The sequence below is a fragment of the Peromyscus leucopus genome, chromosome 5, assembly GCF_004664715.2.
Source record: "Peromyscus leucopus breed LL Stock chromosome 5, UCI_PerLeu_2.1, whole genome shotgun sequence".
Classification (NCBI taxonomy): Eukaryota; Metazoa; Chordata; class Mammalia; order Rodentia; family Cricetidae; genus Peromyscus; species Peromyscus leucopus.
The window spans coordinates 76,472,210-76,490,253 of record NC_051067.1 but is presented as its reverse complement, the minus strand read 5'-3'; the positions used below and the strand labels follow the sequence as shown (position 1 = coordinate 76,490,253).

At 46.5% G+C, this 18,044-nt stretch overlaps 1 protein-coding gene across 10 annotated transcripts in view; it reads left to right on the top strand.

Moving 5' to 3' along the window:
* Mylk3 (myosin light chain kinase 3) overlaps positions 1 to 18,044 on the top strand; it is a 58,056-nt gene that overhangs the window by 14,604 nt on the left and 25,408 nt on the right. For 2 of the 10 annotated variants that reach the window (XM_028893985.1, XM_028893983.2), the window contains exons 2-4: positions 10,894 to 10,987; positions 12,176 to 12,581; positions 17,218 to 17,660. In XM_028893985.1, coding sequence (XP_028749818.1) covers positions 12,430 to 12,581; positions 17,218 to 17,660 — 595 coding nt within the window. In that variant the 5' untranslated portion in view covers positions 10,894 to 10,987; positions 12,176 to 12,429. Of the gene's footprint in view, positions 1 to 5,232; positions 5,935 to 10,893; positions 10,988 to 12,175; positions 12,582 to 17,217; positions 17,661 to 18,044 lie in introns of those variants that run through there. The other 8 variants (XM_028893986.1, XM_028893984.2, XM_028893982.2 and 5 more) reach the window with 7 other exon arrangements.

Genomic DNA, 18,044 nt, shown 5'->3' with positions numbered 1-18,044 from the left:
ACACACCCGTCCTCTGCACCGGCGTCGTCCACCATTTGGTATTTTCCTGAAGAAGAAGAAGAAGAAGAAGAAGAAGAAGAAGAAGAAGAAGAAGAAGAAGAAGAAGAAGAAGAAGAAGAAGAAGCAATAGTATATTTTTTTCTGTAACAGTAACTAGATGAACTTCTCAATTAGGTAAAAACTTTTATATAGTTTGGCAAAATGAAAACATGCATAATGGGCTTGTTTCCTCTACTGAAATCTAAATCATGTCAAACGTCTGTTTACAAGGGGACATGTCTTTTAAAACAGACGGTGCAAAGAGGAAAGGAAGCTTCAGCTGTTTCTTAGGCCTGCTCATTGTGTCATTTAGAAAGGAAAACTGATGAATTCATGTTAAACTGTAGATTTAAAGACAAGATAAAGGGTGCAAGGTAGTGGAAACATGATGGATTTTTAGGAATGCTTTTGTTCTTTAAAAATGGGCTCTTTTATTAAGTCCTCTTACAGCTCCTTGTCTGTCTTACTTTTCTGTTGCCGTGATAAAGCACCATGGCCAAAGCAACTTGCAGAAGGGAGGGCTCCTGCTGGGCTCACGGTCCTGGATCCAGAGGGACAGGGGTCTATAGCCACCACAGCGGGGAAGCATGGCACCAGCACCATAGCATGGAGGCAGGGAAAGCTGGAGTTTGCATCTTCAACTGTCAGGAGACTGAACTGGAGATGGAGGGAGTCTTTTGAAACCTCTAAGCCTGCCCCCAAAGGCATACTTCCTCTAGCAAGGCCACACCTCCTAACCCTCCCCAAACAGGGCTCCCAACGGAAAACCAAGCATTCAAATGGCAGTCTTATGGGGAGGCATCTCGTTCAAACCACCACACTCATCTAATAGCTCAATAAGCAGAGTCATAGCAGAAAAGAGAAGATAGCCTTACAGTTTTCAATACACAATACAGTTTTCTCTTGTTTTGAGACAGGGTCTAATATAGCCCAGGTGGGCCTGGAGCTGGCTGAGGCTAGGCATGATTTTGAAGTCCTGATCCTTCACCCCTGGAATCATAGGCCTATGTGCCTTCACTACCCCATTTTGGGCAGTGCTGGGGGTCAAACCCAGAGCCTCTAGTAGGCTAGGTGATCGTCTACCCACTGAGATACACCCCAGCCAAGATTCGAGTACAGAATACTCAGCATAGTCTACTGCAGCACCAAGTTCCCTACCAGACAAGTTCCAGGAAACAGAATTATTGGGACAAATGGAAGACAAGCCGTGTGCAGATGGAGAATTGGGTGCTTATTCTCTGCATTACAATGAAAGAATGGGGTCTGGGAACTGAACTTGGGTCCTTGCCAGAGTAGCTGATGTTCTTAACCATGGAGCCATCTCTCCAGCCCCTGAAAAAAAGGAAACTTATCAAGGACTTTTTACAAACATGCATATCCAGCATTTTATATCACAGCCTCTGTAGGTGAATTTTTCTGTCCCTCCTGCTAGCTCCCAAATAACCACATGGAGACTTCTTATTAATTATGAAAGTTTGGCCAATAGCTTAGGCTTGTTACTAACTAGCTCTTACAACTTAAATGAACCCATTTCTATTAATTTGTTTTTTGTCTCATGTCTTTATTACCTCTACTCTATACTACCCATGCTGCTTCCTCTCCATCTGGCTGGTCCTTCTTCCAGATCCTCTCTGGCCTGAAAATCCTGCCTAGCTATTGACCATTCAACTTTTTATTAAACCAATATGAGTGATAAATCTTCACAGTGTATAAAAAGATTATTCCACAACAAGCATCAATAAAAATCTTATACTTATCACTCATATGTTATCGTGAGGACAAAACATAGCAATAATTCAACAGAAGTGATGTAAAGTCTTGTGGTGTAAAAAGCAGCTGGTGCCTCCTGAAGTTGTAAGATAGAAAAATGTCCTTGAAATAACATGACACCAGCAACTACGAGAACCTTCCAGTCTTTCTTCTCCATTCAAAGACAACTTTCTGTGGGTGTCAGCCACCCCTAAATGTGCCTTTTGGTCCCTTCATTGTGTCTATGATTGTTACCAGATAGGGTCACAGCCTGGAGGTAGAATCATTCACCTGCCCTCAATAAACTGATTAAAAGAACCAAATTAAAGCAAAAATCAGAAAAAAGAGATTTATTCAATGTGGCCATTTTGGGAAAAGGAAGAAATAGATCCAGCGAGCCCCACCCAAGTCTACCTCCAGGGTCCTGAGGTTTAGGATTAGGTAGAGGTCAGAACTCTACATAACTAAGCAGTCCTGGTCAAGATGTGTTGCTCCTGCACGGCAATGATTTATCACTGCTTTGGCTCCACACTCCCTCAAGGTGATCTGGAAACAGCATTCTCTCTCTTGGAGATGTTTCATCCAGGCTGGCCCTGGCTTTAGCCCTTCTCTTTTTTAGGCATGTGATGCCTGGGGTACTCTAATTTGAGGTTAACACAAAAATACATCTCTCAACTCAGAGGAAGCAAGAGATAGATTCCTTTAGAGCTAAGATACACATGACCATGGTCCCTAGAACATAGCTTTAGGTCTTCCCAAATACAGTGTTCCGACATGAAAATAGTTTTTATGGGAACAAGACAAAGCCACAAATCAAGGAATTTTCAGAATACATTTGGTGTACACATCAGAGAGGTAGTTACAGCAAGATGGGAGAATCTCAACAGGCCTCAGGTGTTTTCTGATAATGCTCTTTGAAAAAAGAATTTTACTTTAGATTTATTTATTTTACGTGTATGAGTGTTTTGTGTGCATATAAACATGTATCACGTGACTCATGGTGTCAGCAGATGTCAGAAGAGGGTATCAAATCCCCTGGAGCTGGAGTTACAGACAGTCATCAGTCACCCCGTGAGCGCTGGCAGTTAAGCTGCTGAGCCATCCATCTTGAGCTATCTCTCCAGCCCCGAGATAGCGTCGTTCTTAGCTCTTCCAGTGGTGGAGGGGAGGGTTTTGCTAAGTTAATGCATTTCTATCTGTTTGTCAGGATGTTAGGGCTGATACAGGTAGGCAAGGCTAGCTGTTTGGCAGGCTAAAGATCACCCAAGACAAATTGTAATTTAGCCTTGAAACTTCAACCTTCCAAACTCCAATCCTGGAGCTTAAGGCGGTCAGCCCTTGCACACAGCTTCTTTTTGGGAACTGTGGGTTGCAGGTCTGTCAGTTTCAATAGTCTGAAAGCTGACGTGAGGGGACACAAGAGTTTCTGTAGGAAATCTTCACCCTTGCCAGACAGATGCACTACCATACCTGGTTTATGTAATGCCAGGAACTGAGTCCAGGGCTCTGGGCACACTGGGTAATTACTCTACCAGCCCAGCCACATCCCCACTCTATGCATCTGCCTTTAATCTCACTAATAGGACGGACCAAGCTCCTTTTGAGCTTGCTGATCATTCCATCTCCAACACTCAGCACTGCCCCCAGAAATGAGTGTGGATCCTCCCATGCAGAGGAACAGGTGTCCTGAAGAGGAAGGAGAGTACGGGGGTGGGGTGGTCAAGCATAACAAGGACACTATTGAAAGGCCACCTATGGGCTTAAAATAGCAAAATGGACTGATGGTGCCTGTGGATGCTAAATTTCCAGGCTGGTTTACCGAAATTGCTTGTGTTCAGTAAAGGGGACCTGGGGGGCTCTAAAGTCCCTTTCCCTTGATGCCTCTGTGTCTGTGGCAAAACCACCTTCTGAGCCCATGTACCTGTGTGCTCTGGACATATTTTCTTTTCTGGGCTCTGCTCTTTCCCACAAGGGACTGACTGAAAGTTGTCAGACATCCTTGGCATTCTGAGGTGCAAATTCACCTGTGTGTCCCACCCCAGTGACGACCTGAATGTGTCCACTTCAGACATCGATGCTTCTGTAAGGGTTTGACTAGAGCTAAGAATTATTGAAGATAAAGTGTTTGCAAACCACAGGAACACAGGCCTTATTGTTTTCTGTGACACTCCAGAGCCTGGAAACTTAGATATCGGTCTTCTGATGTGTTCGTCGTCATTACTGGGAGCCAGAGGGTCACTGATCAGAGTCTCCAGAGGGCTTTTTTAAGGAACACGACCCGTGGGGTTGCACTTGGTGAGTAGCCTAGGTTGTTGTTTCCTCAGATCTATTTTTAGGCACAAGCAGGGACCCATGTGCATGTTTGGTAGGGACAAGACCTGTAGACTCTCCCCAAATCCACATTTCATGTATCATCCAAGTAGGAAACGACAACAGAAAGGTTGTTTTTAGCTTGCAGAAACATTAAAATTTTCATGGTGGTAAAAGACAGAACATAACGGACCGGTCTCTCAGTTCACTCTGCCTTTTGTTGTGAATTAAATGCATGTGTGCCTTTGGGACACCATCTCTTCAGCATCTGGAAGTCTGAAAACCACCTTGTGGAGTCCAGCTGACAGATACACTCTCTTAGGGATTTTTTTTTTGCTAATAATAAATCACAAATAAATTTATTTTAAGACAGTTTGTTGGTATACATACAATTTTATCATTTAAAAAGACCAAAGTGAATTTGTATGTTAAATGAGAACATGCTTTTCTGTATTTTATGTTTATTTTATTTTGGCTTTTTGAGACAGGGTTTCTCTGTGTAGTCCTGGCTTTTCTGGAACTCTCTCTGTAGACCAGGCTGGCCTGGAACTCAGAGATCCACCTGCCCTGCTGAACACGTGTGCTCGCTGGGTATTAAAGGCGTGTGCCACCACTGCCCAGGTATTTTTATTTTTAATTAAATTACAATTATAGCATTTCTCCCTTCCTTTTCCTCCATCCAACACCTTCTATGTCCCCCCGACACACACACACTCAAAGTCATGTCTTTTTTCTTTATTGTTATTATTATATGCATACAAACACATGAATTGATCACTACAACCTACTGAGTTTGTTTAGTGTTACTTGTATATTATTTCAGGGCTGACCACCTGGTATTGGATAACCAATTAGGGAGCTCATCCCCGGGAAGACTAATTCTCCTGCTCTCAGCTCTCCTTAGTTGCCTGTAATTCTTTGTCTAGAGGTGGGGTGCCGTGGATTCCCCCTTCCCAGTCTGCATGCTAAAAGACATTTTTCTCCCAACCTTTAACATCAGCTATATGAACCCCAGCCTTCTCCGGGCAGATTCTTAAAATATCTGCCGTCAGCAGCCTCTCAAAGGGGAATGTTAATTGTTACCATGATGTCAAAGAGGCCCCAAGAGAAGGGCCTGGGCCAAACTCAGCCTGTTACTCTCTGGCAGTGGCTGAGTGAGAGATAGATAGAGCAGACACACAGAAAACCTGGCCCTCTCAGCTCCCCAAACAGCCCAGGCAGCAGGGCAGGCTGGCGCTGTGCAGCAAGGCTCTTACCAGGACGATGGCCTTCCAGACGTTACCACCTAAGTGAGAAGCAGGCCTGGGGTGCTTGTTTCCTTGCCTCTGCCCTTACCAAGCCGGAATTGGGATGTCAGGAGTTTCGGAGGAGGATCCCGAGGGTCTGGGCCCTCTGGGTCTGCCAGCGTTGAGCAGAGCTTGCTTAACCACCGTGGACAAGAAACTTAACGCGCTGAGTGAGAAGGTTGACAGACTCTTGCATTTCCAAGAAGATGTCACGGAGAAGCTGCAGTGTGTGTGCCAAGGCATGGACCACCTGGAACAAGGTCTTCATCGGCTAGAGGCCTCCCGGGAGTTTGGTCTGACAGGGCCTGACAGTCCTCCTCAGGCCGCTGCTCAGGCTGCATGGCCTGAAGTCCTGGAGCTGGTGAGGGCCGTGCGGCAGGAGGGTGCTCAGCACGGTGCCAGGCTCGAAGCCCTCTTCAAGATGGTGGTGGCTGTGGACAGGGCTATTGCTTTGGTAGGGACCGCTTTCCAGCACTCAAAGGTGGGTGATGTCGTCACCCAAGGGAACGTGCCCTGGAGGAAAGGCAGCCTAGCTGACCGCTCTGAGGAGGTTGGTTCTGGATTCCCTGCCCTGGCTGGAGGGGTTTCCGGGACCCTGGTGGGGAGACTGGCCAGGAAATGATTCTTAGAAGAGCTGGGGACATTGTTTCCTCATCATGCGTTCTGTGTCCTGTTGATGGGGAAATGAAAGATGGAAACTTAGGGACTATAGACGGATTTTCGTGCAGTCCACTGATCCCTGCTCTCTCTAAAAAAGGATGAGGTAGTGAGTGGTCCATTCAGAAGGTAGGTCCCTTGGGCAACTCCTGGGCCACCTAGATGTGAGGACAAACTAGCTGTGAGGAAGAGGAGGGTGTTGCACTTAACATTCCTGGGACTTCTCTGTCCCCTTATTCCTGGAATAAGAGACATGGTCAATTTACCCCACAGCCCTTGGTCAACAACCCAACCCTCTCTGTCCCCTACACTGTGCTTTGTCCCAGAGTAGGCAAAGTGTGTGGCCGCCTGTGGGGAAATGAGTGTTGACAGTGACTCACAGGGGACAAGCAGAAGCCTGACTTTCCCTCAAGGTGAAAGATGGCATTTCTGGGAGTAGCTGTTCCCAAGGGTTGTATAATCACACCCTCTGGCTAATAGAAGCTTGCCCAATGGTCAAGGGTGTGTGTGTGTGTGTATGTGTGTGTGTGTGTGTGTGTGTCCGTGTGTGTCTGTGTGTGTGTCTGTGTCTGTGTAGGGAACACCCTGTTTGAGAACAGCTGAGGACCAGCCACTTAGCAACACCAGATAACCTGGAGCCACCATTTAAGATTCTGTGATTATCACTTGCCCCTGGCAGGGAATGGATTGGGGTCTAATGAGGTCTGTGCTTGAAGAGGATGCCTTCCTTCCCAGCCCAGCAGGTCCCCAGCCCCCCAGCTGTCCCTCTTCCCCCTGTCTGAAGCTCCTTCCTCCTGGAGCACACTTCTCCCTCAGCTCCCTGATCCTGCTCTGCAGCCCTGGAAATGCTGGCCTGCAGAGAACATGGGACACAGGGCTCTGGCTGCTGATAACCAGCCTGGATTTTGTGAAAGAAAAGGAATCTAATTACACTCCTAAAATAAATTGAATTAATGGCCTTAAAAAGAAAATTAAACTAAAATCTAAAATGCTTTTAATTTGATAATTTAACATGATAAAAGAAAAACATTTTTGCTATAGGAGGCCCTAGGTTTAATCCCCAACACCAAAGTGAGTGTGTGTGTGTGTGTGTGGGGGGGCGGGGAATCAAGCAAATATAAATCCAAGAAAAACTCATGAAAATAGTCTCCTTCCGATTTCACTCCCGGGTCCCCAGGAAACTCAGTTTCCAGGTTCCTATGAGCTACCCAGGTAAAGGTTTTGCAACTAAAAGCACATTATGTGGGTAAAGCCTAATCAGCCTTTTAAAAAATGTCATTTAAGGGGAAGTGTAGCAGCACTCGCCTGCAGGATGAGGAGCTTAGGGCCAGCCTGGGCTATATGGTGCCTTGTCTAAAAAAATAAAAAGTCATTCCAGGGGCTGTGGGTGGAGGTTCATTATGCCTTCAGTAAAGAAATTTCTCCTTGGTTTTCTGAGTGTGGGGAGTGAATTCTACCCCATCCTGAGGGATATTTCTGCTACAAGATAGTAACTATTTACATAGCACATCACATTAGGAACCATACTATACAGTGTATAATGTACAGAGGATTTGAAGTCCACAGGAATATCGAGGCTGGAGGCAAACACTAAGTCTCCTGTGTGTCCTGGATGCTATGGGGTGAATGTTCTTGAAGAAGTTGTTTTGTTTTGCTTATGATTTTGAAGTTTATAGTGTTGAAATATTAAAAATGCACATGAGATCCCATTTTCCATCCATCAGAATGAAAAGAGTAGTGGAAGAGGATTAAAATGTTGGACAATGCTTTTGAGAGGCAGTGGTCTCACATTTATATAAGGCAGAGAACTAAGTTGGAATGAGTGATGTTGCTCAAAGGGGGCTCTTACCCAGCATGCCCTAAGGCCATCGTTTCAAACCCAGCACTACAGTAAACAAACAACAAGAAGAATTTAGCATTTGTGTCTAAAAGACAAGGGCTACCTCAGACACACAATTGTATCGCTGTTACTGTATCCCCGAAGCAAACAGCTTTGCTACTATTTGAAGTTAGTATTCAAGCATCCCCGAATGTCTTAAACTTCTTAAAATCCTTACAGTTTCATTATTAAATCAGACCCAAATGAAGCAATTGGTGATGTCTTATAAAACTAATTCTTCCTTTGAACTCATAAAAAAACTGTCTTTTTAATAAGGAAAGCCTCAAACATAACCACAAGCAGACAGAATGACATATTTTAAAGCTTTGACATCTTTCACTAAAGGATGGACTATTGTTTAAAACCTTCTTGCATTTTCAGTGAACGACCTGTTCACAAACTTTCCTCCTCTTTCCTATTTCATTCCCTTCCTTTCCTTATTTATTTATAAGAGCTGTTTGTGGGATAATGGGTCGAACTGATGCCCCTGTTGTTATATACAAGCATCGCAGAGTGGGAAGTCAGGGACTGTCATGTCATTCTTGCTTGATTCCCTGTCTTCGTGGCCCCACTGCATCTCCCTCTGGTTTTGTGCTTAGTTCATGTACCATTGACTGTCTGCTGGGTTGGGTCCTGTCTTTCCATTACATTGCCAATTGTTAACTGGATCATGACATGCTTCTGCTGTCAGGAATGAACTTGGAGTTCAGAGAACTCTGCAAACTGAGGTGGGAGTAAAGCTTAATGTCCTTGGGCTTGCAAGATGGTTCAGTGGGTAAAGACGCTTGCTACAAAGTCTGAAAGCCTGAGTCAAAAACCAGCGGCAGAAGGAAGAGAATGAATTCCTGCAAATTGTCATGTGATCTCCAAGGGTGGGGCTCATGCTAACACACACACACACACACACACACACACACTCACACACACACACACATTGAATGAATGAATGAATGAATGAATGAATGAATGCAGTACTTGATGCTCTGGGACCACAAAGGAGTGAGGAGGGAACAGGACTGAGAGAAGTGAGTGGAGCAAAGGAAAACTGGAGGGGGTTTGGGAGGTGGGAGGACTTTGGGGAACTGCCCTGGAGGATGACGCAAGGACTCAGGCCAGGAACGGAAAAACAGGCCCCACCCTAAGTCAGATCAACATTCAAGCTGCTGTGGTTCTGGCTGAGATTGAATTCCGAAGTCAAATCATGCTCGGGGGATGGGACACCCCAGTCAGTGTCTAACCCGAGCCTGGGAGCCGCCTGGGGGCCCCACTTCAGCCTTCCCAGTGCAGCATTGTGGCAGCCACCTGGCCTCTCAGTCAAACTTGCTGCTTTGAACTCTGCTCTCTGACCTGGGCGACCCTCTGCTTCTCTGCGCCTCACTTTCTCTCTGTGAACCGGGAATCATCCCATTAGTAAATACAATCTGCCTCAGAGAGGGCAGGAAGAGTGGGACCTAATCTGTGAAATGTTTGAAAAGTGTGACCCGCACACAAAAGTTACTCAACAGCTACAGCTATTTTGAAACAGTGACCAGTGTCAAGGGGCCGCTGTGTAAGGATGCTGAACGCTGCTGGTCCAGAGACATGCCGGGGAACTCTCCTTTAAACCTAAAAGGTCTGCTAGAGACCAGGGCCTGATAGACAAGCTCAGAGCCCTGTACTGGTCCTGGACACTCTGTGACTGTCGGGGAGCTCTCCAGAAAAGGTTTCCATCTCTTGCTGGGACCCTCAAGGGTTTTGAACCTTTGACCAGTGTAGTCCCAAATGTGGCTCCTGGTGTTAAGTCACAGAAATAGCCCTGGTTTACATACCCTTGGTCCCCCGTACACCAGGGGATATGACTCACCAGTAAGAGGCCTCTCTCAGGCCCCAGTTACAGAGTTCCTTAATGGGGAGCCCAGAGATAAGGACAGCTGAAGACACATTTTGTCTGCAGCATTAAAAAGATTTTAATTGGTTTCCAACACTGAAGATTTAAATCTTTGGATTAAAACTCTAGAAAAAAATCTTTGGATTAAAAATCCCCTTGAAGCCGGGTGGTGGTGGCGCATGCCTTTAATCCCAGCACTCGGGAGGCAGACCCAGGCAGATCTCTGTGAGTTCGAGGCCAGCCTGGGCTACCAAGTGAGCTCCAGGAAAGGCGCAAAGCTACACATAGAAACCCTGTCTCGAAAAAAACCAAAAAAAAAAAAATCCCTTTGAAGGTAGCAGAACTGTCCTATATCTTGTACATTTGTTGATCTGGTATGGTGGTGCACACCTTAAGCTCAGTACTCTGGAGGCAGAAGCAGGAGGATTTCTGTGAGTCTGGTCTTTAGAGGGCGTTCTTGACCAGTCAGGGCTACATGGTGAGACACTGTCTCACAAAAAAGTTTATAGTTTGTATGTGAAATTTATTGTATACAAATGATGCTTTAATAAATTATTTTTTATTTAATTTTATACTTTAATAAGTCTGATTTAAACAAAAATCTAATTCCAGTTTCTCTTGTAAAACAAAGAAGATCTAGCAACTCTAGGCCCAAATGATAAAGCTCAGATGGAGGCCGTTCCTCAGCTCCCAGGCTGAGGTTAGCCATTGACTAATAGGATAGGTGCCCCATCCCCTAATCATGGATTTGACTTTGGAATCCACTCTCAACCAGAGCTATAGCAGCATGAATAGTAGAGCTGAGTTGATGATTTAGGATCGAGCTGTTTTTCCCATTCCTAGCCTAGGAGCCTTGTACTGCAGTGTGTTTAGAACCTTCTCTCACGAGGCCCCGCGCCCTAGCTGTTCAGTGAAGCACTGGGAAGGATGTGGGTCCTGGGTTTGAGACTAGGCTCACCCGGCCTCGGTGTTTTTGTCCCCAAAGTGATAGTACTGTGCATCCCCTAACACTACTGTGGATCATCTGAAATAAACCAACTACATCAAAGTGTGTGGTAGGTGGTCCATGGATGTCTGAATGATGTGTTTTTATGTGGTTATTTTAGAACAAGGAACAAGCAGAAGTTACGGGAGTAAAGTCGAAGCATGTGCTGAGTCCCCGAGGTGAGCAAGCTGATCCCCCCAGGAAACTGTGGGAAGGTGAGCGGCTGCACCTGCTTGATTCTACTGCACACGTAAGGGTTCAGAATCAAGTACCAAGTGCATCACCATGGTGTGGTTGTTTTAGTTCTGTTTGGCTTTTTGAGACAGGATCTCATGTAGCCCAGGCTGGTCTCAAACTCCACCATGCAGCTGAGGATGACCTTGAACTTCTGGTCCTCCTGCCTCCGTCTACAGAGTGTCAGAATTAAGGGTTTGGCTGGATTGCTTTTATAGAGGTTAATTCTCTCTTCAAACTTTACATGTCTGGCATGGTGGTGCACACCTTTAATCCTGGCACACAGAAGGCAGAGGTAGGCAGATCTCTGAGTTTCAGGCCACCCAGGGCTACACAGTGATACCCTATCTCAAGAAGACAAATTCTTTTTGTTGTTGTTGTTGTTGTTTAAGATTTATTTCTTTATTATGCATACAGTGTTCTGCCTGCGTGCCAGAAGAGGGCACCAGATCTCATTATAGATAGTTGTGAGCCACCATGTGGTTGCTGGGAATTGAACTCAGGACCTCTGGAAGAACAGTCAGTGCTCTTAACCGCTGAGCCATCACTCCAGAATCGACAAATTCTTTTTTTGAATAATATTTTTAGGGTTCTAAGGTCAGATTGACAAAACAAGGTATGCTAAGAGAAGTCCAGTGTATGTCCTTCCTCCCTAAGGCCTTTATTTGTGATCATTTAAAAGGTTCTTATCTTGCCTGCCAGGTCCAGTCTATGCAAAGCACTTGTAAGTAGTTATGTATTTACACATGTGCACACTCACAAACACCCTCCCTTCTTCTCTCAGTGTGTATTGGTCTGCACGTGTCTGTGCACCACTTGTGTGCACATTGTGGAGACCAGAGGAGGGCATTAGATGTCCTGGAACTGGGGTTACAGACAACTGTGAGCTACCTTGTAGGTGCTGGGGGATCAAACCTGGATCCTCTGGAAGAGTAGGCAGTGCCTTTAACTGGTGAGCCACCTCTCAAGCCCCTATTTCTCATTTTAAAAATGGCTATACAACACTCCATTGGGTGGCTGTTCTGTTACCCAGACACATCTCCCATGTGTGGGCTATGTCCAGTTCTGGCTTTTATTGATGTGGTACATGGAATGACACATATATGCCCGTCTTTCCTTTGTGATCCATTTCTCTTGGAGTGCATTTCACCCCTCCTGTTACCTTGCAGAGAGCCAGGAGGACGCACCAGTGGGAAGAGTGGAGAGGCTGCCTCTCATCATCAACACTTCACTGAAGGGAGCTGACTGCACCCCGGCAGGAGCCTCACTGAGGCAGGGAGTTGAAGTTCTTGGCCCCAGTCAAGTAGCCCCACCCACAGAAGCAGAATCCAGGCTTCCCGAAACATCCAGTGAGAATACTGGGACTACCCTGGAATTGTCTGTAGCACTGGACAGAATCAGCGAGGTCCTCACCAGCCTCAAGATGTCACAAAATGAGGGACAAGGAACCTCATCCAGCAAGTCTGACTGTTGGCTCTCAGAAGAGGGCATGAGACTGAGTTCAGGGCCTAGCTCTCAGCCCTTGGGGCCACTGACTCCAGCCAGTGAAGTTCACAGTGGTGAAGCACTCCCCAGGTAAGGGATGTTCTTCTGTGTTGGCCATGGGTGGAGTTGGCTGCACCCCTTGACATGCATCACGGCCAGTGGCACATGTTGGGTGACCGCTGCATATAGAGAGCTGCACTAGACTCAAAGGGGAAGATCTTATGTTTGGGATCCTGGGGGTGCTGGAATCTTCCTGGCCATGAAAATTACCTGGAGGTAGGGAGTGGGGTTTACAAAGAAATATCCATGCCCAGAGATTCTGATTCCTTTGGTCTGGAGTGATTCTCAGGTGCCATTCTTAAATTTTTTTTTCTTTTTCTTTTTTTTTTTGGTTTTTCGAGACAGGGTTTCTCTGTGTAGCTTTGCGCCTTTCCTGGAACTCGCTTTGGAGACCAGGCTGGCCTCGAACTCACAGAGATCTGCCTGCCTCTGCCTCCCAAGTGCTGGGATTAAAGGCGTGAGCCACCACCGCCCGGCCCTCAGGTGCCATTCTTGAATTTTTGTTTTTCTTTCTAATGGGGAATAGGGCTGAGAATGACTAACTTTTAGATAAATAGTTACTTCAGCAAGTGGGTTTCACAGAGCACTCTGTCACGTGCCAAGCACTGGTATAGACTTCTGCAGCCATCATCTCATTTTATTCTCCCAGTATTCCCAGCATGTGAAGGTGGTTGTGTAGCTAGAGTTTTCCTGCCTTGCCCACAATCAGGACAAATCTTTGTCACCCGCCAGTCCCACAGCTGCTCAGACCCAACCAAGTAAACACAGAGACTTATATTGCTTACAAACTGTATGGCCGTGGCAGGCTTCTTGCTAACTGTTCTTTTGGCTTAAATTAATCCATTTCCATAAATCTATACCTTGCCACTGGCTTACCGGTGTCTTCACATGCTGCTTGTCATGGCGGTGGCTGGCAGTGACTCCTTCTGCCTTCCTGTTCTCTCAATTCTCCTCTCTGTTAGTCCCACCTATACTTCCTGCCTGGCCACTGGCCAATCAGTGTTTTATTTATTGACCAATCAGAGCAATTTGACATACAGACCATCCCACAGCAGTGGTTGTCATATTATTTTACTGGTGGTGAAATTTGGGCAGAGTGCTACCATCACACAAAGCTACCAAATCTATGTGCTTAACCACACACCTGCTCCCTTGGGCCAGCATTTAAGTCCCAAACAATATGGTGATGAGGAAAGGGTGGGGCAGACAGGTGGAATCATCCTAGGGACTTTTGGGAGATTTATGTCAGACATTCTGGAGAGGCAGTGATGCCTGGGACATAGCTTTGGGAGCTATGCTCAGTAGAAACTGTAGAAAAGAGAACTGGCTGGCTGTATCCAGTCTGTATTCAGTGTTGTGGTGCAGCCCTGCTGTAACGTCACAGACTCAGAGGGCCCTGCCTTTCTAGGCTTTTCTCAGAGTTACTAGATGCTGGCCATACCTGCCCCAACTCCCTTAACCTATCACAGAGACCACAAGACCTGGTGCTGGGAGATTATCTAGCCTCTTTTTGCTGTGGTGATGGGTTCTGGAAGGAAATGGGACCCCACCCGCACCCCACGCACTCTGTCCCAGGGGCCTTGACAGACTGGAAGGAGGGATTCCTGGTAGATGTGCCTGGATCCAGGCCAAAGCTCTGAATGTAGCGACCACAGTAGGCATGAACTTCCTGTAAAGTGTTAGGGATCTCCAAAAAACCTCTCAATGAGGAGCACTGTGCACCCCAGTCATAGCCCTGTGCTGAATTTCAGACACACCAGACTAGAAGCGGGTCTCCGGAAGTGGGGAGGTCACCACCTGCCCTTCCCCACCTAGAATGTGTTTTTTGAGGAAAGTAGATTGAAAATTAAGTGTTAGTTCTGACCAGAAGGGACTGCTTGTATGGGTATCCTGAGACCGTTCCTGAACTTGGCAGCACGGAGATTGTGGTTAATTGGCGATGTCTGTAGTAGGCGTGCTGTGCGGTAGGTAAGGAAGCTCTGGACACCAAACATGACACAGAGCTGCGTGACACTGGGGTCACCTCCTACCCCACTGGAAGAGGCCAGAGAGGGCAGAAGTGGCCAATGGCCTTTTCCACTGACCACCTGGAAACTCCTCCAGCAATTGGCTTGTCAGGTTTTGTGGACCCTGTGGTCTGAGGTAGGCCCCTGTGACTCAGCTTTGATATCCCCTTTCCTCCACTGTGGTCACTGATGCCTATCTAGTCCCAAGCACTCCTGCCAATGCCTAACTGTAGACAGGCTGCCAGGTCTCTCAACTGCACCACTTAGGGCAGCTTCCGTTCTCAAAAGCCTAAACCTCAGAGAGCAGCCTAGGCTTTCAGCTGCTGGAGGAAGGTCTTGTGTTCTTCTTTGTTCTTGTTATTATGATAAATGACATGGAACATAGAATTTACCATCTATCTTAGTCTGTTGAAAGGGTGATAAACAGCGCTGGTGGCGGCACTGGTTACTGCATGGAAAGGTCACGAGCATGACAGAACCCACTGTTAGTTTTTAGAGCTTTATTATGAGGGAAAAGTGGGGGGGGGGCGGGGAGAAGCATGCCTGGAGAGAGAGAAAGATTGGGGGGGAAGCAGAGCAGAGAGAGCATGAGGTCTGCGTCCACCTTTTTAAGGCACGTACCTAGTCATCAGCGCACACTGCTGGCATAAGACACAAGATCTTTTGCTTAACTCCTGAACTGTGCATGTGCGGTCACGAGCTAAAGTAAGGGCAGAATCCTCACGTGTGTGTGTGTGTGTGTGTGTGTGTGTGTGTATGTGTGTGCGTGCACGCGTGCGCGTCTGCGTCTGCGTGTCTGTGTGTGTTTAGCTGGGGATGGAACTAAGGGCATTGTGTATGCTAGATGAAGGCTCTACCATTTCACCCCTGGCCCATCTTAACCATTTTTTATTTCTTCTTAAAAATCTAAAAGAGCCATATTTGTGTTTATTTTTGTAGACATTTTTAAACAAAGATGTATTTCTTTATCTATTTGTTTATGTGTATACATGTCTATGAGAGCATGCACACTTGTATTTGCAGGTATATGTGCCTATGTGCATGATGTCAGAAGAAGGCATCAAGGGTCTTCCTCTACTTTCTATTCTTTTGTGGCAGACTCTGTCCTTGAGTCTGGGGCTCATGGGGTATTTTGTTGTCTTTGCTCTTTGTTTTTTGTTTTTGTTGTTTTATTCTTGCTAGGCTGGAAGCTCCAGTCATCCTGTCTCTTCCCCTGTCACAGCTGCAGTTATAGACTCATGAGACCCAGATTGTTACATGGGTGCTGTAAGATTTGAACTCCAGTCTTTGATTGGCAGCCATTTCTCCAACCCCAACATTTTCAGAGCTTCAAAGTTGGAGGCTAATTTTCCACAAGGGGATAAATGAAGAACTAAAATATTGTTAATCTTAACTTATGATTTTTAAATTTGTATTTTTAATTTGTAAATTTTAAATTATGATTTGTAAATCTCTAAGTATTTGTTTTATTTTTTACTAGCACTTTTAAAATCTTAACAGACCCTTTCATCAGTTGGCTTAAAAAAAGACAAAATTATTAGGGACACTGGACTACCATGATGGAGAGATATTCTGTAGAATACACATTTCTGACAAGGCGGTGATTGAAGCCAGGAACTTGCACATGCTAAATATCTTAGTTTGCTTTCTGTTGCTGTGATAAAACGCCGCGACCAAAAGCAGCTTAGGGAAGAAAACTTTATTTGACTTATAGGTTATAGTCTATCATCAAGGGAAGCCAAGGCAGAAACTCAAGGCAGGGACCTGGAGGCCATGGAGGAGTGCTGCTTAGTGGTTTGTTCCTCATGGCTTGCTCAGCTTTTTCTTTTTTCTTTATTAATTTATTTATTCTTTGCTCATATATTACATCCTGACTGCAGTTTCCCCTCCCTCCTCTCTTCCCAGTCCATCTCCCCACCACCCCTCTTACACAGATCCACTTCTCCTCCATTTCCCTTCAGAAAAGAGCAGGCTTCCCAGGGATATCAACCAAACATGGCATAACCAGTTGCAGTAAGACGAGGCATAAACCTTCATATCAAGGCTGGTGAGGAACCCGGTAGGAGGAAAAGGGTCCCAAAAGCAGACAAAAGAGTCAGAGGCAGCCCCTGCTCTCACAGTTAGGAAACTCACAAGCACACCAAGCTACACAACCATAAGGCATATGCACAGGGCCTAGGTCAGACCATACAAGTTCCCTGATCATCCCTTCAGTTGCTATGAGCCCCTAGGAGCCCTGCTTAATTGATTCTCTGGTCCATATTCTTGTGGTGTCATTGACCTCTCTGGATCCTACAATCCCTCCTCCTCTTCTGCAGGATTCCCTGAGCTCTGCCTAATGTATGGACTGAGGGTCTCTGCAGCTCAGCTACCTTTTTCTTATATAGCCCAGGCCCATCTGTCTGGGCAGAGTGCTGACTACAATAGGCTAGGCCCTCACATATCAATTAGCAATTAAGAAAATGCTTCCTTGATATGGCCACAGGCCAGTTTGATCTGGACAACCCTTCAGTTGAGGGTTTCCTATTTCCAGGTGACTCGAAGTTTGTGTCAAATTGACAGCTGAAGCTAACTATGACACTAAGCAATGCTTTGCTGCTGAGTTTCATCCCCTGAAATTCCTTGTTCGGAACCTCAGGGCCATATTTCTCTCTGCCCAGGATCTCTAGCCATGTGCAAGAGATGGATACTGCTGGGGAGCTGCTTGAGACACAAAGGGGCATTCCCATGGCCTCTGCAGAAGCACCAGCAGTTACCCAGCCTGATGAGCAGGACCCACATCCCAAAGGCCCTGGAACTGAGCTGGAAGAGCAGATCCCTAAGGGAGCCAGACCATCTCTACCCCTGCCAGAGAGGGGCAGCGACAATGGAGGAGTGAGCACAGAGGAGGAGGCAGGACCTGGGGCTGAGCCTCTCACAGGACCAAGCTTGGCCACAAGGGACTGTGGAGATGAGGCTGTTGGGACCACAGACCTGCAGCAAGACACAGACCCAGGAGCAGGGAAGCCTGAGCCTGGGAAGGACCCTGCAGCCAAGGGCTCAGGGGGAACAGAAGCTGGAAGGAGGATGCCTGCTCCTGAAGAGGCTGCCGTCATGGTTCTCGGTAAGTAGGGCCGTGGCTCAGCTCAAAATGGCCTTGAGGTGAGTGGCTGGGAGCCTTCCTACACCTTCCATAGATGATGTGGTTCTGAGGAAGCCTAAGGTTCTGGAGAGTTAAGTCCTGGTGCTAGAGTCCAAGATACAGAAATGTGAAGGATTAGACTCAGGTCTTGAAATGGCTTTGATGGTTGGGAAGTGGGAACCTCTGGGGCCCAACTGGGTAGATTTCTCAAAGCGACTTCCCCACCTGAGGGTTCCACCACTGGCACCATTTTAAATGAGAGCAGACAAGAATGCCAAAAACACAAGGGCTAGGGATGTAGCTCAGTTGCTGGGGTGTTTGCCTGGTATGCCTAAAGCTGAAGCCCTGGGTTTGATCCCCAATGTT